The following is a 25,645-nucleotide window of genomic DNA, read 5'->3' on the forward strand; positions in this document are numbered from 1 at the left end:
TTTAGCCATATAGATTTTTTACAGTTCCTGACATTTAATCCTAGTGCACTTTCCCTCTCTAAGGTCAGTTTGGATCGCTACTATATTTCTAGAGTGTGTTTTATTTCAGCTTTTATTTCTTTCCTCACTTTCCCGGTGTCTCAGAAGCCTACATACACGTGGTTAGTAGCATTGCCAAATGCTAACTTGTCTAATTTGGGCCACACATTTTTTTATAACCTTCCACAAGCTTCTCACAATAATTTGCTGATATTTCAGCCCATTCCTCCTCACAGAACTGATGTTACTAAGCCAGGTTACTCGCACACGCTTTTTCAGTTCTGCTCATAAATTTTCTATGGAATTGATGTCAGGGCTTTGTGATGGTTACTCCATTACCTTCACGTTATTGTTTTTAAGCTATTTTAGATGTATGTTTAGGGTCATTTTAAAGAGCCATTTACACCCAAGATTTAACTTCCCACGAATGTCTTCACATACTTCCACACAATTTCCACATATTTTTATTTCCTCATAATGCCATCTATTTTTTGAAGTGCACCAGTCCCTCCTGCAGTGCTCCAACAACATGATGCTGCCACCCACATGCTTTACAGTTGGGATGATCTTCTTTGCTTGCAAACCTCCCCTTTTTTTCTCCATAAATAACGATAGTCTTTATGGCCAAACAGTTCCATTTTTGTTTCATGAGAAAGACCTTTGTCCTCATGTGGAGTTTCAAACAACTGTAGATGGTCTTTTTGTATGGCAGTTGCTTTTTCCTTACTGAGCAATCTTTCATGCTCATGTCAATATAGGACACAGTATACTGTTGATATAGATACTTTTGCACCTGTTTCCCCCAACATCTTTACAAGGTCTTTTAGTGTTGATCTTGGATCAATTTATATTTTTCACACAACAGTATGTTCATCAGTAGGGGACAGAACATGTCTTCCTGAATGGTATGATGGCTGTGTGGTTCTGTGGTGTTTAAACTTGCAAAATATTGTTTGGACATATGAACGTGGTACCTTCAGGCCTTTGAAAATTGCTCTCAAGTATGTACCAGACTTGTGGGGGTCTAGAACTAGAAATTCTACTCCAGTTTTCTATACCGCCCTCCTACTGAAGTGGCTTTGGGACTTTTTATGTGACTTCCAGTAATAAATCTGGATTGAAACTCTTGTACTATATGATATCTAATTTTTTTACATTATTCATGGGATAACCCCTTTAGGGTCTGATGATCGCCTAAACAGTGTTTTGTATGCCCATCAAACAAACCAGAAACAGCTTATTTGATGCTGATCACCTATTTTACGATGACAAAAAAAATCACCATTTCATGATCATGTCCGTAGTTTCTCATAATGGAAACTGTATATAAGAAGGGAATGAATAAACAATAGTAGAAACAATCTTTTGTTCAAAATGACCTCCACCCCCTTTAAAATGTAGTGAAAAGGTGTTGATCCCCTTGCTATATACTCATTCAGTGCTTGTTACAGGCAATTTATCTGCTAGTATAAAAGACTCTTGTTACACGGCCCGATGCAGGGCCAATAACAAGTGCCAACTGACCATATACAAGTTGATTGCCGTTGCTTAAAAGGCTATTCACGTGGACCATTGTAAGTAAAAGGAGAACGAACAATCGCTATTACGATCGCTTGTTCCCCATTCACGTTACATAATGTTGGCACATATTACCTGTTTGCACTAAGCTATGTTCACACAGTGATTTTGCATGCAATCCATGGCAGAAATCAAGAGCTGAAACTCGGATTTCTTCAACTAATTGGAAGGCAGATCCACACACAGATTAGCCCCTACTGAAGTTCGATTAAACTAATCTGTGTTTTTTCTGCTCTGAATCTGCATCAAATATGGAGCAGCTGAGTAGGGCATCAAGTATTCTACTCATGCATTTCCTGAGGAATTATTAAGAGCGTGTCCACGTTTAGCCATGGAATCTATGTCTGTGTCCTGACAGAATGCACAGTGTATGAATATTGTCTAAGCGGGTGTGTACAGTATTAGAATGTATTGGCTCCGATGAGCCGAAGTTATTACCTCGCAAAATCTCAAGAGACTTCGCATAATAATTTCAGAAATTGATTTATACTGTAAAAAAACATTTCTCGAACTCGGGTTCGGTTCCAAGAATTACCTTACGATGATGCCTTAGGGCTCTTTCACACTTGCGTTCTTTTCTTCCGGCATAGAGTTCCGTCGTCGGGGCTCTATGCCGGAAAAATCCTGATCAGGATTATCCCCATGCATTCTGAATGGAGTGAAATCCGTTCAGGATGCATCAGGATGTCTTCAGTTCCGGAACGGAACATTTTTTGGCCGGAGAAAATACCGCAGCATGCTGCGCTTTTTGCTCCAGGCCAAAAATCCTGAAGACTTGCCGCAAGGCCGGATCCGGAATTAATGCCCATTGAAAGGCATTGATCCGGATCCGGCCTTAAGCTAAACGTCGTTTCGGCGCATTGCACGTCATCCATGCGCATGGGGCGCTCTGACGTCACTCTGGAGCGCCCCGGGAGCCGCGCGGACTGTAAGTATACCGCTCCCCCGCTCCTACTATGGCAACCAGGACTTTAATAGCGTCCTGGGTGCGATAGTAACACTGAAAGCATTTTGAAGACGGATCCGTCTTCAAATGCTTTCAGTACACTTGCGTTTTTCCGGATCCGGCGAGTAATTCCGGCAAGTGGAGTACACGCCGGATCCGGACAACGCAAGTGTGAAAGAGGCCTTAATGGGCTTAACTGTAGATCATACTAGTGAGGCATTTATACTATCCTATGCTTTCTAATTTACAAACCATTACCAGATAAGACACATAATATGGAGTAAGACATAATAGACTCACGTGTGCAATGACCGACTGAAGTAGAAGAAGAACCAAAGGGAAGGAAACTAGGTCCATTGTACTTCTCTTCATCTTACAAGGATTACAATGCTGGTTAAGCTCATCCTTTTATGTATCTCTTTTTTTCTTATTTGTGCACTTTGTCCTGTTTTATAACTTGTCAGTTACAGTTTATCCAGTGTAGAAGACCCTTGGACCTCAACAGGCAATATACTTGTAGCACCAGTAATCTATGTTCTGGGTTATTAAAATTCATTTTAAAGAGGTTTTCCAGTTTACTGATATTGATGACCTCAGGATAGTTTATCTCTACAACCAATCAGATTTCACTTTTCATTTTCCATAGGAGTTCTGAAAAATTAAAGGTGGAATCTCATTGGTTGCTATAAGCAGCTTAGCCAGTTTTCTCTTCCACCAGTTTCTGATCAGGGCACACCTGCTCAGACACCTTTAGGGTCCATTCACACGTCCGTGTGTGTTTTGCGGACCGCACATCGCTGGCACTTAATAGAAAATGCCTAATCATGTAGAATAGGACATGTTCTATTTTTTTCGGGAATGGAATTGCGGACCCGGAAGTGCGGGTCCGCAATTCCGGATCCGGGCAGCACATCGTGCTGCCCCATAGAAATTAATAGGTCTGCAATTCTCTGGTCACTGCGCCTGTCTTTGGTCACTGCTAGAGATGAGCGAATCGAAGCTGACGAAGTGTAATTCGTTTAGTATCTCATGAAAAATTTGATTTGCAACAAATGCTAATTTCCTCGCGCTTTGTGCTAACGAATCACATTTTTTCCTAAAATGGCGGCTACACATGTGAGGACTGAGGACATGGGGCAAGGAACTCTGGGAAGGTGGGATCACCCAGATTGACAAGCCTGCATGTGGCCAATCAGCAGCCAGCCCTGTGATGTCACAGCCCTGTAAATACAGCGGCCATCTTAGTGTCAGACATTTTCCAGCGTTCAGTGTGCAGGGACAGATGTGGAAAAAAAGACTGAAAAAAACGATTGATAAGTGCAGGGAAAGAATAGGGAGGAATCATTTCACAGCATCTTAGTTATCTTAGTATCTTATATCAGTACTACAAGAAAAATATATACGCATTTCACTTCTGCAGTTATTTCTGGTGAAAGCGTACAGGGTCATATTTCAGTACAACAAGAAAAATATATTCTCTGTGCTTTTCTGCAGTTATTTCTGGTGAAAGCGTATAGGGGCGTATTTCAGTAAAAAAAGAAAAATATATACGCACTGCACTGTTGACGTTATTTCTGTTGAAAGCGTATAGGGGTGTATTTCAGTAACAAAAGGAAACATTTTTGAGAGGGGAAATTTAATGGGTGAATGTACACTTTCTTCTTTATGAACCGAATTCCATTATCCTTTCGGTGGTGAAATTTTATTGGGACAAGCCCATTTTTGGTAAAATTTGATGGGTGAATGTATACTTTCTTCTGTATGAACCGAATTCTGTTATCCTTTTATAGGTGAAATTTTTTATTTCCCCAAAAAAATTTCCGTTGATATTGATGGGTGACTGCAAAACTCCTTTTGCTGTATGAACCGAATGACGTCGTAGTGAATTTTTTTTTTTTCAAATTATATTTTTTTTTTTGTAAAAATGATGGGTGACTGAAAAACTTATTTTTCTGTATGGACCGAATGACGTCGTGTGAGGTCATGTGACGTTTGAAAGTTTGAGGAAAAGTACATGAAAACAGTGACAACCTCCTGTTGCTGCCGCCACCTCCAGACTCTGTTATTGTGCCACTCGGTGGCCTTCTCCTGATGCTGCTGCTGCATCCGCCACCTTCAGACTCTGTCATTGTGCCACTCTGTGGTCCCATCATACTGTCGCCACCTCCAGACTTTGTCATTGTGCCACTCGTTGGCCTTCTCATACTGACACCACCTCCAGACTCTGTCATTGTGCCACTCGGTGGCCTCCTCATACTGCTGCCATCTCCAAACTCTGTCATTGTGCCACTCGGTGGCCTCCTTATACTCCTGCCACCTCCAGACTATGTCATTTTGCCACTCGGTGGCTTCCTCATACTGCTGCCACCTCCACACTCTGTCATTGTGCCACTCGGTGGCCTTCTCCTGATGCTGCTGCATCCGCCACCTCCAGACTCTGTCATTGTGCCACTCGGGGCCTCCTTATACTGCCGCCACCTCCAGACTCTGTCATTGTTCCACTCTGCGGTCCCCCCATGCTGCTTCCACCTCACCACTATGTCATAGGGCCACTCTGTGGACTTCTCATGCTGTTTCCACCCTCCCCACTTCATGACTGGGCCAATACTGATGGATTACTGAGCAAATGCAGACCGAGTAAAGGCAGATGCTCCACAGACAGGATTAGTTTTTTGTGGGTTATTGTTCTGACGGATCAGAGGAAAGGCAAAATAATCAGTGACGTCAAAAAAACGTACTGCTGACACCCTCTCCACTCTGTCGGGGGGCTCTACTTGTATAATCGTTTAATAGAACATGTTCTGTAGACATCTATGTGGAATCAGCTGACGAGGGTGTAAAATTCACTCATCTCTAGTCACTGCGCTTCTCTTTGGTCACTACACTTCTTTCTGGTCCCTGCACTTCTCACACATACTGTAATAGGCAAGAGAAAAGTTTACATAGCAAGAAATAGAATCTTTGAATCTTATGAGGCAATATACATGGGATATAAAGGAATTAAAAATCTGAGAACTGAAAAATCTGGTTTATATTAGGGGTGGTCTTCTCAAAGAGTTAATCTTTTTGTGGAGAAGTGTATGACAAGGCATCTAGGTGTAAAATATCTTTCTAACACTAATGATAAAAGTAAAAAGTTTCTATATATAACCCTATTGATTTACAGGAGGGTCTGTCAGGTTTCGCATTGGTATTTGTCATTTTGATGGGCAAAATGATGTTTCCCGTCAAATGTGAGGAATGTGCTATGAAGTCTCCCGACAGAGTAACATGTCAATGGATTTGATCGGTGGTGGTAGTGGGTTCATGGAGACAAAATATTGTTTGTGATAAAACCATGTGTGGTTTATTAATATAGTGAACCCACATCAAATTATATATTTAGCCTAATCCTGGCTGGAACGGTGATACCTTAATGGGCTTAACTGTAGATCATACTAGTGAGGCATTTATAAAACAATACTATCCTATGCTTTCTAATTTACAAACCATTGCCAGATAAGACACATAATATGGAGTAAGACTTAATGGACTCACATGTGCAATGACAGACTGAAGTAGAAGAAGAATCAAAGGGAAGATAACTAGGTCCATTGTACTTCTCTTCATCTTACAAGGACTACAATGCTGGTTAATTTCATCCTTTTATGTATCTCTTTTTTTCTTATTTGTGCACTTTTTACTGTTATATGACTTGTCAGTTACAGTTTATTCGGTGTAGAAGACCCTTGGACCTCAACAGGCAATATACTTGTAGTACCAGTAATCTATGTTCTGGGTTATTAAAATTCATTTTTAAAGAGGTTTTCTCCAGTTTCCTGATATTAATGACCTCAGGATAGTTTATTAAAGGGGTTGTGTCACTTCAGCAAGTGGCATTTATCATGTAGAGAAAGTTAATACAAGGCACTTACTACTGTATTGTGAATGTCTATATTGCCTCCTTTGCTGGCTGTATTCATTTTTTCATCATATTATACACTGCTCGTTTCCATAGTTACGACCAGCTTGTAATCCACCCATGTGGCTGTGCTTGCACACTGTAGGAAAAGGTGCCGGTGGTATTTTTTTTATGTAGTGTGCAAGCATGGCCACCACTGCTGAATTGCAGTGTATAATGTGATGGAAAATTTAATCCAGTCAGCAAAGGAGGCAATATGGACAGTCACAATACAGTCGTGGCCAAAAGTTTTGAGAATGACACAAATATTAGTTTTCACAAAGTTTTCTGCTAAACTGCTTTTAGATCTTTGTTTCAGTTGTTTCTGTGATGTAGTGAAATATAATTACACACACTTCATACGTTTCAAAGGCTTTTATCGACAATTACATGACATTTATGCAAAGAGTCCGTGTTTGCAGTTTTGGCCCTTCTTTTTCAGGACCTCTGCAATTCGACTGGGCATGCTCCCAATCAACTTCTGGGCCAAGTCCTGACTGATAGCAACCCATTCTTTCATAATCACTTCTTAGAGTTTGTCAGAATTAGTGGGTTTTTGCTTGTCCACCTGCCTCTTGAGGATTGACCACAAGTTCTCAATGGGATTAAGATCTGGGGAGTTTCCAGGCCATGGACCCAAAATGTCAACGTTTTGGTCCCCGAGCCACTTAGTTATCACTTTTGCCTTATGGCACGGTGCTCCATTGTGCTGGAAAATGCATTGTTCGTCACCAAACTGTTGTTAGATTGTTGGAAGAAGTTGCTGTTGGAGGGTGTTTTGGTACCATTCTTTATTCATGGCTGTGTTTTTGGGCAAAATTGTGAGTGAGTCCACTCCCTTAGGATGAGAAGCAACCCCACACATGAATGGTCTCAGGATGCTTTACTGTTGTCATGACACAGGACTGATGGTAGCGCTCACCTTTTCTTCTCCGGACAAGCCTTTTTCCTGATGCCCCAAACAATCGGAAAGAGGCTTCATCGGAGAATATGACTTTGCCCCAGTTCTCAGCAGTCCATTCACCATATTTTCTGTAGAAGATCAATCTGTCCCTGATGTTTTTTTGGGAGAGAAGTTGCTTCTTTGCTGCCCTTCTTGACACCAGGCCATCTTCCAAAAGTCTTTGCCTAACTGTGTGTGCAAATGTGCTCACACCTGCCTGCTGCCATTCCTGAGCAAGCTCTGCACTGGTGGCACTCCGATCCCGCAGCTGAATCCTCTTTAGGAGACTATCCTGGCGCTTGCTGGACTTTCTTGGACGCCCTGAAGCCTTCTTAACAAGAATTGAACCTTTTTCCTTGAAGTTCTTGATAATCCTATAAATTGTTGATTGAGGTGCAATCTTAGTAGCCACAATATCCTTGCCTGTGGAGCCATTTTTATGCAACGCAATGATGGCTGCACGCGTTTCTTTGCAGGTCACCATGGTTAACAATGGAAGAACAATGATTTCAAGCATCACCCTCCTTTTAACAGGTCAAGTCTGCCATTTTAGCCCAATCAGCCTGACATAATGATCTCCAGCCTTGTGCTCGTCAACATTCTCACCTGAGTTAACAAGACGATTACTGAAATGATCTCAGCAGGTCCTTTAATGACAGCAATGAAATGCAGTGGAAAGGTTTTTTTGGGATTAAGTTAATTTTCATGGCAAAGAAGGACTATGCAATTCATCTGACCACTCTTCATAACATTCTGGAGTATATGCAAATTGCTATTATAAAAACTTAAGCAGCAACTTTTCCAATTTCCAATATTTATGTAATTCTCAAAACTTTTGGCCACGACTGTACAGTATATACTATAAATGTCTAGTTACCGTTCTAGGACTCCCATCAAATAGGAGAATACATGAACGATACATGTAAGAAGCCATAAGACATAGACCTACATGTCTTTTTTTACCAGATGTTTGGGGCCACACAGAATGGTATCGAGGGCCGCATGTGGCACACCCCTGGTCTATACAGTAATACTATTAACACTGTCCATCTGCAGTACTACTGAATTGTTCTATTGTCACAAAAAAAGAAAACTTTTACAAATAACAAAATCACATTTACATCTGCATTGGAGGTTTCATTAAAAGACCCCAATTTAGATATTCATAGTCAATGGGTCTGTCGGACACCATTGGTGTCCATTATGTTTCAGATATGTCACTACAATATTTTGGATTTTTTTCTGCTCCCAAGACAAAATAAAAAGATGGAAATACGGACGTAGATGTGAACAGAACCTTATATTCATACATGCCCCTTTAGGCCATCATTGGTTATTTATCACGCAGCCCATTGCAGATACTGGCCCTACTGGAAATTACCAGATGGGCAGTCCAGTCCTAGTTATGAGGTAAGGCTGGAGAAAGGAGCTGCATGGGCAGCATGCATTGTGCTACTCATACCTTTAGTGATGCAGTTTGTTTTATGGACTAGATATAGGCTGCGACCAATAGCTGCAGGTAGCAATGATTGAAACGACCTAAAAACTGGATACAAGGAAGGGTGTCTAATACAGTGTTTCCTGGTTTAAGACCTCGGTCACACAAGCATACTACAGATCCATGTCACACAGATCCGTCATCTGCTCATAGAAATCCCATTATGTGCTTTCGTATTTATTAAAAAATAATCATGGCACTTTTCCATCACATGCCATATTTTGGCACATAAGGAGGCCACTGGCTCCGAAAACAGGGATCATACGAACTCGCTGTGCCAAGCTTTGCAGTTTGCCTTAGGCCTTGGAATGGACCAATCATCTCCCCTGACACGTCTGTTATTCCTCAAACCCCCCAGTTCAGATGCATGTTTTCTTAGAACTCTACATTGTGCTACAATGTACTGCATGCACAAATAGACAGACCACCATCCCTCTTGTCAAACATGTCCCTACACAGCATCTACTTAGTCTTGACGGCTTCAGACTGTGTAGGGAACAAGGGGCATGGAGGAATAACAGAGGAACCGTACAATGTGAAGTTGTAAGAAACATTTGCTCCAGCGTAGTCCTTTGATGAGGAATCCAAGTATTTACATGTCAGGAGAGCTGACTAGTCCCCTCTAAATAACAGGGCCTTGTGGCTAGATATCTTTCTGCCAATTTCACCCACTAACTTAGACGTATTAGTGCATCTAGTACATATGGGGTTGTTACAATGTATCTTCTAGAATTAACATTTATACTCTCTATTGACGGACCATGCCACTTATTACCATACCTTCCATAGATAAAATAATAAAAGCATCCCCTCCTTTAAGGAAGTCTCTTCTATAAAGCCATTATTTTGCTGAAAACTGATATCTTCCATATCCTCCTGACTATCTGTATTTGGTTCCATTGGGGAATTCTCTGTTTCTTCCAACTACTGTAGGGTTATCCCAAGCCAGTGTATTATCTGTAAATTGACATCATTGTTAATAAAAAACAAAATCATCCAGACTATTTTCTTGTAAATTAGTTATCATTTTTAAGTTTTTAGCCTTTTTAAATGGGTCATGCAGGACTTTAAAGCTTGATGGACTATCCTTAGGATAGGCTATCAACATTAGATGGGTCATGGTCCGTCTCTTGCCACCCCTGCCGATCAGCTGCCCGAAAGGACCGCTAATGCCGTGTTCCTTCCTCTATTTTACAAGACACAGCTTTTATTCTTAATAGTGCCTGTGTCTGGCCTTACAGCTCAGTTCTAGTCACTTGAATTGGACAAAGTAGTTGTAAATGAGGCAAAGCCACTAGTGACAGTATTGTACAAAACTTTGTCTAGTAAAAAATGAAGGGGCGTGACACTTATTAAGTGCTACAACCCCTTCAAAAGGTGATTGATGGGGATGCTGAGAGTCAGACCCCCAACAACTTGATATCAATAACATATACTAAGGATAAACCATAATTGTAAAGTCCTGGATACTAATTACAGGCAATAACATTTATTATAGAATTATTATGAACATTTTATTAACCCCTTAAAGGGAATGACCTATTTTTTAAATCATATTTTATGTTCAATGTAACTTTTAAGAATTTTTTGTGATTTTTTTTTTTTTTACATCACAGAATGTATATTTAAAAAAATGTACATAACACTGCAATTTTCATACTGGCAACTAGGTTTAATAATAGGCCACCATTTCCTGTTCTGTACAGGAAGCCTCTCAGTAGCTGTTCTCATTATCACCATGGGCAGAATTACAATGACAAGTAACACCTCAATACAGATAACAGACAGTGGGTCCGCAATATGCTGTTCTGTACAGGAAGCTTGTCAGTAGCTGTTCTCATTATCACCATGGGCAGAATTACAATGACAAGTAACACCTCAATATAGATAACAGACAGTGGGTCCGCAATATGCGGGCAGCGGCCGTTTGCTCCCCGCATCACGAATGCGGACCCATTCACTTGAATGGGTCCGCAATCTGGAGCTGCGGTGCGAAACGGAGGCACAGAACCCCACAGAAGCACTATGGAGTGCTTCCGTGGTGCTTCTGTCTGTGCCTCTGTACCGCAAAAAAATAGAACATGTTCTATTTTTTGGCGGTGCGGACGGATCATGGATCCATTCAAGTTAAATGGGTCTCGATCCGTCCCGGCCGCCACACAGATGTTGCCCGTGCATTGGGGACCGCAAATTGCGGTCCCCAATGCAGAGAACGGCCACACGATGGCCATGTGCATGAGGCCTTGGTCTCTTGTTCATATGTGCTGGCATTAGCAAGAAAAATTATGTTTTAATATATGCAAATTAGCATTTAGGAGAAAATGGGGCATTGCTGTTTTTTTATCTCTGCAACTACCGCATCCTCTCCACAGGATCAGGTGTGATGACGTTTTCACTGCCTGGTGGAGAAGGCACAGCAGTTGCACAGAGAGCAGAGCCTGTAGGTGTAACGGTAACTCCCCGGTTGCTCCTAGAGGCTCATTTGCATATATGAAAATCAGCAATGCGGGCACATATGAACATGGGACTAACACAGATGCCTTTAGATGTCAAGTGCAGATGCAACAGGTCAGCCAGTTTCATAGGTAGAAATCTGCTGACAGATGCCCTTTATGTCACTAATTCCACTTCCCGAAGTAAAAACCCATGGCTACTGTATAAACATAGGGGACCATTTATAAAACACAAATACCCCTGTATTAGGTGTATTTCTAGCGCAGATTTGCCCTGCAATCTGCGACTTTTCACCGCTCACCCAAGGTCTCAAAAAGTGGGTGTGGTGGGGAAGGGGATGGTCTGGCAGGCCTGTCTCATTTACCATTTTCTATCCCTGTTTAAGGAGTAGAAAATGGTCTAAATGTAAGACAGTTTGGAATCGGTCTTACATTTAGAAGCGGAGGTGGATCCGCCGAAGTTATGTAGAGGCCGGCGCCTCTACATAACTCTGGCGGATCCAGCACAGGGCCTTATTAAGACCAGCATCTTAACAAATGTGCCCCATAAATTCTAAAAATGTTCTAATGTAAGTAAATTATTTTTGACACATAACCTGGGGAACGTAGGTTAGGATCAGTTGTCATACACCTCATATTTAACTTCCCCTGCTGGATATTTGGGTTTTGGTCCATTAACTCGATCGCAACTTGTCTCCATGGACATGGCCATTGAAGTGCATAGTCATTAGCTCCAGATATCAGATACAGATAAGCTGCAATGTTGAATGTTTTTTTTTTGTATGTATAAGTCATTGTGATTTTTCTACTATTGTATATCGGTTTTGTTAACTGAATATCCTTTCAGATCATGAAAATGCAGACTTGTGACTACTGTACAATTTCTCCTTTACCAATGGTTAAAGGGGTTGTCCCATTTTGACGTTTCCATGTAGTGAATGGGAGCTATGCAAACAGCTGTTTCCGCCTGGCTGCCATATTTATTCACAGTGAGTATTCTCACACCAATGTTCCCATGGCAGTAATAACAGGGCACATCTTGATGGTGGTTGGGGTATCTTTGATGTTGTGGAAGGGGAGGAGATGTAGGTGCAATGGCTGGCGTATGGTTCTGGAGTCAGTTACCAGCCCAGTTGTAGGATATAGACAGTCTCTATTTACTAAAGTATAGAGTTGTAGTACACCCAACAGTATTAAACACAGTTCCAAACAATTCGCAATGCAAATCTTCCCAGATAGAAATATATGGATGTAGGCCAGAATGGGGATTGTAGTACTTCTTTGATCTATATTTTCCAGAGATTGTCTATCTTTCTCTCTGCAGAATCTAAGGTTGACAATAAGATTCTTGCAAAGCTTGTCTGTAATTCCCAGCTGATGGGTACAGGATTAAGATATAGCTGGCCAGGACTTTGTGTGGTAGGGTGCAGTAAAGTCTCTTTCAGCCTTAAACAGCGAACACTTTACTGACTGTCTTACACAAGAATGTAACAGAAAAATTTGTGAAATTTATTAACCTGTCTACTTGGTAAAGCAGGGGTCTATGACAGAAAATAATTGTTTAATATCACCCGAAAATGTAAAACAAAAATTTGTGAAATTTATTAAGTTGTCAACTAGGTAGAGGAGGGGAATATTGCACCCAAATATTTATGAATTTCACCCAAATATGTAACAGACAAATTTGTGATTTTTTTTTTAACCTGTCTACTAGGAATAGCAGTTGTATATAACACCCAAAAATTTGTGAATTTCACCTGAAAATGTAACAGACAAATTTGTGAATTTTTTAACCTGTCTACTAGGTATAGCAGTGGTACATCACACCCAAAAATTGGTGAATTTCACCCAAAAATGTAACAGACGAAGTAGTGAAATTACATAAAATAAAATACGTACAAATAAAAATAAAAAAAGATTTATGAGGTGTAGGTCCATATGGAGTAGGAGTTTGAGGAGGCGGTGGATGTAGCAGTGTAGGTGGAAGCAGCGTTGGAGGAGGACGAGGCAGCCAACACAGTTTTTTTGTTTAATTTAATTAAATTTTTTTAAATTAGGGTACACTCCAAAAGAGTGTGAAATATCCAGAATACAAGAATGAGCAATTGCGCTGCAGTATAAGAATGGCTGGTTAAGGCCGGTATGCATGTCTATTCTGCACAAGGTACGGACAAGTCCTGTGGGATCCATGCTTGGTTCATTTTAATGAACATGAGCTTGTCCACATTGGCTGTGGACAGACGGCTGCGCTTGTCTGTGATGACGCCCCCTGTTGTGCTAAACACACGTTCAGATAATACACTGGCTGCAGGGATGGCCAGCACCTCCAAGGAGTAAAGGGCAAGCTCAGGCGATGTGCCCAATTTGGTGACTTAGAAGTTGAAGGGGGAAGACCCGTCATTCAGTACGTGTAGGTGTGTGCACACATACTGCTCCACCATGTTGGTGAAATGCTGCATCCTGCTAAGACGTTTCATATCAGCTGGTGGTGCTGGTTGTTGTGGCATGCTGACAAAGCTTTTCCACATTTCGGCAATGCTAACCCTGCCTTCTGAGGTGCTGGCGATGCCCCAGCTGCGTTGGCGACCTCTTCCTCATCCTCTGCCTCCGCCTTGTGCTTCCACTGTGCCCCCGCTGTCAGGTGGGAATGCCACCAGCAGCGCATCTACCAGCGTGCGCTTGTACTCACACATCTTACGATCACGCTCCAGTGAGGGAATTAAGGATGGTACGTTGTCCTTCTAACGGGGATCCAGCAGCGTGGCCACCCAGTAATCAGCACAAGTTAGAATGTGGGCAACTCGGTGGTCATTCAGAGACATTGCAGCATGTAATCGCTCATGTGTGCCAGGCTGCCCAGAGGCAATGAAAAGCTGTCCTCTGTGGGAGGTGTATTGTCTGTGTCCTCTGTATCCCACCATCCACGCACCAGTGATGGCCATGAGCTGGTCTGGGTGCTCAATGGAACATGGTTCCTTCTCCTCCATCTCCTCCTCCTCATCCTCCACCTCATCATCCTCCAGAATTGTGCCCTGGCTGGACAATAGTGTAACTGGCGTTTGTGGGTGCAGGAACCCACCCTTGGAGCCACTTGTGAATGACTGGTCGGAAACCCTACGAAATGATCCCTCTTCCTCCTTCTCCTCCTGTGCCACATCCTCTTCCATCATTGCCAGCAGCGTTTTTTCAAGGAGGCATAGAAGTGGGATAGTAACGCTGAGAATGGCGTTATCGGCACTGGCCATGTTGGTGGAGTACTCGAAACAGCACAACAAGGAACACAGATCTTGCATGGTGGCCCAGTCATTGGTGGCGAAGTGGTGCTGTTCCGCCGAGCGACTCACCCGTGCGTGCTGCAGCTGAAACTCCACTATCGCCTGCTGCTGCTCGCACAGTCTGGCCAGCATGTGCAAGGTGGAGTTCCACCTTGTGGGCATGTCGCATATGAGGCGGTGAGCGGGAAGGCAGAAGTTACGCTGCAGCACTGACAGGCGAGCAGCAGCAGGGTGAGAAAGCATGCACAGATGGCCCGCACTTTATGCAGCAGCTCTGACATATAGGGGTAAATTTTAAGGAATCTCTGCACCACCAAATTCAGCACATGAGCCAGGCAAAGGATGTGCCTCAAACCGGCTAGTCCCAGAGCTGCTACGAGATTTCGTCCCATTATCGCACACCACCAGGCCGGACTTAAGGCTCACTGGCACAAGCCACTCATCGGTCTGTTGATCAAGACCCGCCCACAGCTCCTGCGCGGTGTGGGGTTTGTCCCCACAACAGATAAGTTTTAAAACTGCCTGCTGTCGTTTACCCCTGGCTGTGCTGAAGTTGATGGTGAAGGTGTTACGCTGACAGGATGAGGAGTGGGTAGAGGAGGAGGAAGCGGAGTAGGAGGAGGAAGCAACAGGAGGCAAACTGAAGCGCCCTGCAATCCTCGGTGGTGGAAGAACATGCGCCAAACTGCTATCCACCTCAGGCACAGCAGCCACTGCATTTACCCAGTGTGCTGTTATGGAGATATAGTTTCCCTGACCGTGCTTACTGGTCCACGTATCCGTACTGAGGTGCACCTTGCCACAGATGGCGTTGCGCAGTGCACACCTGATTTTGTCCCCCACTTGGTTGTTCAGGGAGGGGGTGGCTCACCTGGAAAAGTAGTGGCGGCTGGGCACAACGTACTGTGTGACATTTACCGCCATAAGGCCTTTAAAACTATCCGTCTCTACCAGACGGAATGACAGCATTTTAAAGGCCAGTAATTTAGAAATGCTGGCATTCAGGGCTAGGGATCGTGGGTGGGTTGGGGGGTACTTCCTCTTCCTCTCCAGCGTTTGGGAGATGGAGAGCTAAACGCTTCCGTGGGACATTGTGGAGATGCTTGTTGACCCAGGTGGTGGTGTTGCTGGCAGATCCTCTGTTTGCGGGGTGGCAGGTGGCACTGTCACTCCAGAGGTGGATGATGAGGCTAAGACTGCAGCAGAAGAGGAAGCAGGAGGAGCCAGAGACCTTTCTTGGTTTTTGAGGTTTCTACTCCACTGCAGCTTGTGCTTTGCACTGAAATGCCTGGTCATGCAGGTTGTGCTCAGGTTGAGAACATTTATGCTCTGATTGCACAGTGTGCAAATCACTTGTGTCTTGTAGTCAGCACATTGTCTGAAGAACTGCCACGCCAGGGAACTCATTGGAGTTGGGTTTGGTGTGCTCGGTCCCTTGTTGCGGTGGGCAGTAGCAGGCATACTTTCTAGGGGGCGACTGCTCCACTTTTGCACCCTGCTCCCTCTTCTGCTGTGCTGGTGGCTCTGTGCAACCACCGACTCTTCCTCCGAACTACACAGGTCACTCGCATGACCTTGATTCCATGTGGGGCCGAGGACCTCATTGTCCTCCACATCATCTTCCACCAAGTCTTCACCCCTGCCCTCCTCGTCAGTCTGCACACTTTCAAAAGCCCCAGCAGTTGGCACCTGTGTTTCGTCATCATCCGAGAAGTGCTGCAATGGTGCTCCAATGTACTCATGTTGAAACATAAGTGGTTGGGCATCGGTGCACTCAATATCTTCCACTTCTGGGGCAGGGATAGGTGGATGGCCCTGGGAAACCTTGCTAACAGAGTTATCAAAAGGCAGAAGAGACTGCTGCATGACTTGGGGCTTAGACTGCTTGGCTGATTTGCAAGGGGGTGAGGTGAAAGACTGATGGACATCGGCTGCAGGTGCCAACTCTGATCTTTCAGCAGGAGACTGGGTGGGAGACAATGTGACAGAACTGGAGGCACTGTCAGCAATCCAATCTACTATCGCCTGTACTTGTTCTGGCCTCACCATTCGTACAGCCGCATTAGGCCCGACCAAATACCGCTGCAGGTTCTGTCGCCTACTCGCACCTGAAGAAGGGGTTTCACTTGTGCGTGTAGCTGGCACAGATCGACCATGTCCTCTCCCCGCAACAGGAGCTCCACCAGCAGCACCACGACCTGGGCCACGTCCCTTATTTGACGCTCTCCTCATATTTCTCAAATTTAGGATCTTGCCCTAAATGGGTGTTTAATTAATAGCAGAATAGAACAACAGTATGTAAAGGTTGTATCTCACACGTACAGATGCAGACTAGGCCGCATTTAAAGTTTTTTGCCCAAAAAAGGTGTCTTATTAACAGAAGAATATAACCACAGTATCTGAAATGTGTATCTCACAGGCACAGATCCAGACTAGGCCGCAATTAATGTTTTTTGCCCAAAATGACTGTTTTTCAAATAACTGAATAGAACCACAGTATGTAAAGGGTGTATATCACACGTACTGAGCCAGACTAGGCCGGAATTTAGGTTTTGGGCCCAAAATGGCTGTTTTTCCAAATAACTGAATAGTACCACAGACTGTAAAAGGTGTATCTCACACGTCTTGATCCAGACTAGGCCGGTATTTAAGTTTTGTGCACAAAATGGTTGTTTTTCAAATAACTGAATAGAAACACAGTATGTAAAGGTTGTATTTCCCACGTCCTGATTCAGATTAGGCTGCAATTAAAGTTTTTTGCCCAAAATGGCTGTTTTTCAAATAACTGAATAGAACCACAGTATCTAAAGTGTGTATCTCACAATGACATATGCAACAAAGGCTGCAAAATAAAGTTTTTGGCCCAAAACGGGTGTTTATTTAATAACTTAATATGACAGCAGTATATAACCCTTGAATTTTACACGTGCTGATGCTGCAAGGGCTGTAAAATTGTGTATTTTGCCAAAAAAAGGGTGTTTTATTAATAGAAGAATATAACCACAGTATCTAAAGGGTGTATCTCACACGTCCTGATCCAGACTAGGCCAGAATTTAAGTTTTTTTGCCCAAAATGGCAGTTTTGAAAAATATCTGAATAGAACCACAGTATCTAAAGGGTGTATCTCACACGTAGTGATCCAGACTAGGCCAGAATTTAAGTTTTGTGCACAATATGGCTGTTTTCCAAATAACTGAATAGAACCACAGTATCTAAAGTGTGTATCTCATAATGACATATGCAGCACAGGCTGCAAAATTAAGTTTTTGGCCAAAAAAGGGTGTTTTATTAATAGAAGAATATAACCACAGTATCTAAAGGGTGTATCTCACACGTCCTGATCCAGACTAGGCCGCAATTAAAGTTTTGGCCCCAAATGACTGTTTTTCAAATTATCAAATAGAACCACAGTATCTAAAGGATGTATCTCACACGTACTGATCCAGACTAGGCCGGAATTTAAGTTTTGTGCACAAAATGGCTGTTTTTCAAATAACTGAATAGAACCACAGTATGTAAAGGTTGCATTTCACACATCCTGATTCAGACTAGGCCGCAATTAAAGTTTTTTGCCCAAAATAGTTGTTTTTCCAAATAACTGAATATAACCACAGTATCTAAAGGGTGCATCTCACACGTTCTGATCCAGACTAGGCCGCAATTAAAGTTTTTGGCCCAAAATGGCTGTTTTTCAAATTATTGAATAGAACCACAGTATCTAAAGGGTGTATCTCACACATACTGATCCAGACTAGGCTGGAATTTAAGTTTTGTGCACAAAATGGCTGTTTTTCCAAATATCTGACTATAACCACAGTATCTAAAGTGTGTACAGTCATGTGAAAAAATTAGGACACCCTTTGAAAGCATGTGGTTTTTTGTAACATTTTTAATAAAAGGTTATTTCATCTCCGTTTCAACAATACAGAGAGATTAAAGTAATCCGACTAAACAAAGAAAACTGAAGAAAAGTCTTTTCAAGATCTTCTGTAAATGTCATTCTACAAAAATGCCTATTCTAACTGAGGAAAAAGATAGGACACCCTTGCCCCTAATAGCGAGTGTTACCTCCTTTGGCTGAAATAACTGCAGTGAGACGGTTCTTGTAGCCATCTACCAGTCTTCGACATCGGTCTGAGGAAATTTTACCCCACTCCTCAATGCAGAACTTTTTCAGCTGTGAGATGTTTGAGGGGTTTCTTGCACGTACAGCCCTTTTCAAGTCACCCCACAGCATCTCAATGGGATTCAAATCTGGACTTTGACTTGGCCATTCCAGGACTCTCCATTTCTTCTTTTTCAGCCAATCTTTGGTTGATTTACTAGTATGTTTTGGGTCATTGTCATGTTGCATGGTCCAGTTCCGCTTCAGCTTTAATTTTCTAACTGATGGTCTCACATGTTCTTCAAGCACCTTCTGATACACAGTAGAATTCATCGTGGATTCTATGATGGTGAGCTGACCAGGTCCTGCTGCAGCAAAGCAGCCCCAAACCATGACACTTCCACCTCCATGCTTCACAGTTGGTATGAGGTTCTTTTCTTGGAATGCTGTGTTTGGTTTACGCCAAACATGTCCTCTGCTGTTGTGTCCAAATAATTCAATTTTGGACTCATCTGTCCAAAGAACATTATTCCAGAAGTCCTGGTCTTTGTCAACTTTATCTCTGGCAAATGTCAGTCTGGCCTCGATGTTTCTCTTGGAAAGCAAAGGTTTCCTCCTTGCACACCTCCCATGCAAGTTAAACTTGTACAGTCTCTTTCTGATTGTAGAGGCATGTACTTCTACATCAACAGTAGCCAGAGCCTGCTGTAGTTCTCGAGATGACACTTTAGGGTTTTTGGAGACCTCTTTTAGCATCTTGCGGTCTGCTCTTGGGGTGAACTTGCTGGGGCGACCAGTCCTGGGCATGTTGGCAGTTGTTTTGAAAGCCCTCCACTTGTAGACTATCTTCCGGACAGTGGAATGGCTGATTTCAAAATCTTTTGAGATCTTTTTAAATCCCTTCCCAGACTCATAGGCTGCTACAATCTTTTTTCTGAAGTCCTCTGACAGCTCTTTTGCTCTCACCATGGTGCTCACTCTCACTTCAACAGTCAGGAGCACACCAAACTAAATGTCTGAGGTTTAAATAGGGCAAGCCTCATTCAACATGCAGAGTAACGATCTACTAATTATGTGCACCTGGTGTGATATACCTGTGTGAGATCTGAGCCAATTTAAGAGGGAATACATGTGAGGGTGTCCTATCTTTTTCCTCAGTTAGAATAGGCATTTTTGTAGAATGACATTTACAGAAGATCTTGAAAAGACTTTTCTTCAGTTTTCTTTGTTTAGTTGGATTACTTTAATCTCTCTGTATTGTTGAAACGGAGATGAAATAACCTTTTATTAAAAATGTTACAAAAAACCACATGCTTTCAAAGGGTGTCCTAATTTTTTCACATGACTGTATCTCACAATGACATATGCAGCAAAGGCTGCAAAATTGACTTTTTTGCCCAAAACAGGTGTTTGTTTAATATCTGAATATGACAGCAGTATATAACCCTTGAATTTCACACATGCTGATGCTGCAAGGGCTTTAAAATTGTGTATTTTGCTCAAAAAGGGTGTTTCTAAAAACCCAGAAAATTATGGCTGTATTTCTAGCTTAAATTGCACACTGATTAATCCAGATGTTGGATATTGCCAAATAAGTGTGTTTTTTTACTAACAGAATATAAAAAGCTGTATATAACGATTGAATTTCACACGTGCAGATGCAGCTAGGGCTGTAAAATAGTGTATTTAGCCCCAAAAGGGTGTTTGTAAAAACCCAGATAATTATGGCTCTATTTCTAGCTTAAATTGCACACTGACTAATCCAGATGTTGGATATTGCCCAAAAAGTGTGTTTTTTTACTAACAGAATATGAAATCTGTATGTAACGATTGAATTTCACACATGCAGGTCCAGATGCAGCTAGGGCTGTAAAATAGTGTATTTTGCACAAAAAGGGTGTTTGTAAAAACCCAGATAATTATGGCTATATTTCTAGCTTAAATTGCACACTGACTACAGTGGCGGATCCAGGGGGGGGGGGGGCAATGGGGCAATTGCCCCCCCGAGCTGGCGGCGGTGGCGGCGGAGCACAGGGAAATGAGCGCTTCCATTGTGGAAGCGCTCATCTCCAGTCACCTGTATCACCATCCTCAGGACAGCGATACAGATGGCTGTGCTGCGGCAGGGAAGGAAGAGGCGTGTCCCCTTCCCTTCCTCTGATAGGCTGCAGGCACTAAGCCGGCAGCCTATCAGAGGCTGGCGCAGGCGGCGCAATGACGTCATCGTGCCGCCTGAGCCATACAGCGCAGGACACAGGCCGGAATAGGCCTGCATCGCTGACATGGAGGTAAGTATGTGTTTTTTTCTTTAAATATATACAATACTTTTACTGGCACGGAGAGGGGGCTGTTAATACTGGCACAGGGGGGCCTATTAATACTGGCAAAGAGGGGCCTGTTAATACTGGCACAGGGGGGCCTGTTAATACTGGCACAGGGGGGCCTGTTAATACTGGCACAGGGGGGCTGTTAATACTGGCACAGGGGGGCCTGTTAATACTGGCACAGGGGGGCCTGTTAATACTGGCACAGGGGGGCTGTTAATACTGGCACAGCGGGGGCTGTTATTACTGGCGCAGGGTGGGTTGTTATTACTGGCACAGGGGGGCTGTTAATACTGGCACGGGGGCTGTTATTACAGGTACAGGAGGGGTTGTTATTACTGGCACGGGGGGGCTGTTATTACTGGCATGGGGGGCTGTTATTACTGGCACAGGGGGGCTTTTATTGCTGGCACAGGGGGGCTGTTATTGCTGGCACATGGGGGCTGTTATTGCTGGCACATGGGGGGGCTGTTATTGCTTGCACATGGGGGCTGTTATTACTGGCACATGGGGGGATGTTATTACTGGCACATGGAGGGGCTGTTATTATTACTGGCACATGGAGGGGCTGTTATTATTACTGGCACATGGGGGGCTGTTATTAATACTGGCACATGGGGGGCTGTTATTAAAACTGGCACATGGGGGATGCTATTAATACTGGTACATGGGGGGCTGTTATTAATACTAGCACATGTGGGGCTGTTAATGCTGGCACATGATTGGGGGCACTATAGGGGCATCTACTGAGGCCACAAAGAAGGGGTATTTTATATGGGTGCTCTGTACAGTACAATTTTATACTGGGACACATTATGGTGGGTACTATGGGGAAGAGGGGAGAGGAGTACTATGGGGTCATCTACGGGGGCACTAAGAAGTGGTATTTTATACTTGCAAATTATGGTGGACACTGAGGGCTCCTACTGGAGCATTTTAAACTGGTACATTATGGGGGCACTAGGAGGTAGGAGGGTGTGGAGCACTATGGGGGCATTTACTGGGTGCACTATATAGGGGTATTTATACTGGCACATTATGGGGACATTAGCTCAACTGGGGGCATTACAAGGGGGTATTTTTTGCACTGTCACATTATAATGAGAATTATTTCTATGGGGGGGAATTATGGTGGGCTTTATTACTCCCCCATGGTATGAGCCCCCTAGTAGCAGCACCAGCCTCTCCCTGCTCTGCTATTCCTCTGCCCCTTCTTCAAATCCTTATTATGAAATCTTTCTCATTAGGATAAAACACAACATCAGCTCCGCCGAGCCCCCGGCCAAAGTGTTGAAGTGGCGTCCGATAAGTTTTCTTGTGAAATACGTTTATGTTATACACATATAGCCTACACTGTGCCACACAATATACAGTATACCGCTACACTGTGTAGTCTGTTCTATAAAACCATTGTTTTGTGGAGGCGGACAGAAAATAATCTGAAAGTGCCCCTCCCGAGACCAGGCTCTGGATCCGCCACTGCTTAGTAATGCTGCAAGCTATAAATAGGCAAGCTAATACTATGTTGCTATATATACACACACACACACTCACACAAAGCTCTTTGCAAACAAAAAAAATTAACACCTTAATCACCCTATGCTCATTTGCAATAGCAAAAAACTGTCTAAAAAAACCTTACCTGTTTTGAAGCACAATGTCTGAGTAGCCACTAAAAACACAGCTGAAGTTCTGCTACAGTGAAAAAGATCAAAGTTAGTCTCCTGAATATCTCAAATACACTTAGTAATGTTGCTTTTAATAATGCTGCAAGCTATAATTAAGCAAGATAATACTATGTTACTATATATGTACACACTCTCACAAAAGCTCCTCCCCAACAACAAATTTAACACCTTAATTACCCAATGCTCATTTGCAATCAGACAATAACAAAAAACTGTCTAACAAATTCCTTACCTATTTTAAAGCATAGTTTCTGAGAAGCCACCAAAAACACAGCTGAAGTTTTGCTACAATGGAAAAGCTGAAAGTTAGTCTCCTGAATATCTCAAATGCACTTAGTAATGCTGCAAGCTATAAATAGGAAAGATAATACTATGTTGCTATATATACACACACTCCCACAAAAGCATTCCAAACAACAAATTTAACACCTTAATCACTCTATGCTCATTTGCATGCAGACAATAGCAAAACACAGTTTAACAAATTCCTTACCTGTTTTGAAGCACAGTGTCTGAGTAGCTACAAAAAACACAGCTGAAATTCTGCTACAATGGAAAAGCTAAAAGTTAGTCTCCTGAACATCTCAAATGCACTTAGTAATGCTGCACTTGAGAATGATGCAGGCTATAATAAGACAGGCTAATATAAATTTAACACCTTAATTTTCCAATGCTCATTTGCAAACAGATAATAGCAAAAAACTGTCCAACAAATTCCTTACCTATTTTGAAGCATAGTGTCGGAGTAGCCACCAAAAACACAGTTGAAGTTCTGCTACAGTGGAAAAGCTCAACGTTAGTCTCCTGAATATCTCAAATGCACTTAGTAATGCTGCAAGCTATAAATAGGCAAGCTAATGCTATGTTGCTATATATACACACACTCCCACAAAAGCTTTCCAAACAAAAAAACGTTAACACCTTAATCACCCTATGCTCATTTGAAATAATACAATAGCAAAAATCTGTCTAACAAATTCCTTACCTGTTTTGAAGCACAGCGTCTGAGTAGCTACCAAAAACATAGCTAAAGATCTGCTACAATGGAAAAGATCAAAGTTAGTCTCCTGAATATCTCAAATGCATTTAGGAATGCTGCACTTGAGAATGCTGCAGGCTATAATTAGGCAAGCTAATACAAATTTAAGACCTTAATTACCCTATGCTCATTTGCAATCAGACAATAGCAAAAAAAATCTAACAAATTCCTTACCTGTTTTGAAGCACAGTGTCTGAGAAGCCACCAAAAACACAGCTGAAGTTCTGCTACAATGGAAAAGCTGAAAGTTAGTCTCCTGAATATCTCAAATGCACTTAGTAATGCTGCAAGCTATAAATAGAAAAGATAATACTATGTTGCTATATATACACACACTCCCACAAAAGCTTTCCAAACAACAAATTTAACACCTTAATCACACTATGCTCATTTGCAAGCAGACAATAGCAAAAAACAGTTTAACAAATTCCTCACCTGTTTTGAAGCACAGTGTCTGAGTAGCTACAAAAAACACAGCTGAAATTCTGATACAATGGAAAAGCTCAAAGTTAGTATCCTGAACATCTCAAATGCACTTAGTAATGCTGCACTTGAGAATGCTGCAGGCTATAATTAGACAAGCTAATACAAATGTAACACCTTAATTTCCCAATGCTCATTTGCAAACAGATAATAGCAAAAAACTGTCCAACAAATTCCTTACCTATTTTGAAGCACAGTGTCTGAGTAGCCACCAAAAACACAGCTGAAATTCTGCTACAGTGGAAAAGCTCAAAGTAAGTCTCCTGAATATCTCAAATGCACTTAGGAATGCTGCACTTGAGAATGCTTGCAGGCTATAATTAGGCGCACTAATACAAATTTAGAACCTTAATTACCCTATGCTCATTTGCAAACAGACAATAGCAAAAAAACATCTAACAAATTCCTTACCTGATTTGAAGCACAGTGTCTGAGTAGCCAACAAAAACACAGCTGAAGTTCTGCTACAGTAGAAAAGCTCAAAGTTAGTCTCCTGAAAAACTCAGATGCACTTAGTAATGCTGCAAGCTATAAATAGGCAAGCTAATACTATGTTGCCATATATACACACAATCACACAAAGCTCTTTTAAAACAAAAAATGTAACACCTTAATCACCCTATGCTTATTTGCAATCAGACAATAGAAAAAAACTGGCTAAAAAAATCCTTACCTGTTTTAAAGCACAATGTCTGAGTAGCCACTAAAAACACAGTTGAAGTTCTGCTACAGTGAAAAAGATCAAAGTTAGTCTCCTGAATATCTCAAATACACATAGTAATGTTGCTTTTAATAATGCTGCAAGCTATATTTAAGCAAGCTAATACTATGTTACTATATATGCACACACTCCCACATAAGCTCCTCCCCAACAACAAATTTAACACCCTAGTTACCCAATGCTCATTTGCAATCAGACAATAGCAAAAAACTGTCTAACTAATTCCTTACCTGTTTTGAAGCAGTGTCTGAGTAGCCACCAAAAACACAGCTGAAGTTCTGCTACATTAGAAAAGCTCAAAGTTAGTCTCCAGAATATCTCAAATGCACTTAGTAATGCTGCAAGCTATAAATAGGCAAGATAATACTATGTTGCTATATATACACACACACTCCCACAAAAGCTTTCCAAATAACAAATTTAACACCTTAATCACCCTATGCTTATTTGAAAGCAGACAATAGTAAAAAACTGTTTAACAAATTCCTTACCTGTTTTGAAGCACAGTGTCTGAGTAGCTGCCAAAAACACAGCTGAAATTCTGCTACAATGGAAAAGCTCCTGAATATCTCAAATGCACTTAGTAATGCTGCAAGCTATAAATAGGCAAGC

At 42.3% G+C, this 25,645-nt stretch overlaps 1 protein-coding gene and 2 long non-coding RNA genes across 3 annotated transcripts in view; all 3 read right to left on the minus strand.

Moving 5' to 3' along the window:
• Positions 1–2,983, minus strand: part of MEP1B (meprin A subunit beta) — a 29,083-nt gene extending 26,100 nt beyond the window's left edge. The window contains exon 1 of the mRNA XM_044294707.1: positions 2,864–2,983. Coding sequence (XP_044150642.1) covers positions 2,864–2,935 — 72 coding nt within the window. The 5' untranslated portion in view covers positions 2,936–2,983. The remainder of the gene's footprint in view (positions 1–2,863) is intronic.
• Positions 2,984–9,735: 6,752 nt separating this feature from the next.
• Positions 9,736–23,567, minus strand: LOC122937944. The gene is made up of 5 exons (XR_006389951.1): positions 23,513–23,567; positions 23,284–23,336; positions 23,023–23,075; positions 22,745–22,797; positions 9,736–9,901 (listed from the first exon to the last, which is right to left on the minus strand). It is a non-coding gene; the product is annotated as an uncharacterized LOC122937944 (long non-coding RNA).
• A 1,189-nt stretch (positions 23,568–24,756) lies between these two features.
• On the minus strand, positions 24,757–25,418 carry LOC122937772. Its single transcript, XR_006389915.1, has 3 exons — positions 25,264–25,418; positions 24,986–25,038; positions 24,757–24,776 (listed from the first exon to the last, which is right to left on the minus strand). It is a non-coding gene; the product is annotated as an uncharacterized LOC122937772 (long non-coding RNA).
• Positions 25,419–25,645: the final 227 nt, after the last annotated feature.

This window comes from Bufo gargarizans, chromosome 5, assembly GCF_014858855.1.
Source record: "Bufo gargarizans isolate SCDJY-AF-19 chromosome 5, ASM1485885v1, whole genome shotgun sequence".
NCBI lineage: Eukaryota > Metazoa > Chordata > Amphibia > Anura > Bufonidae > Bufo > Bufo gargarizans.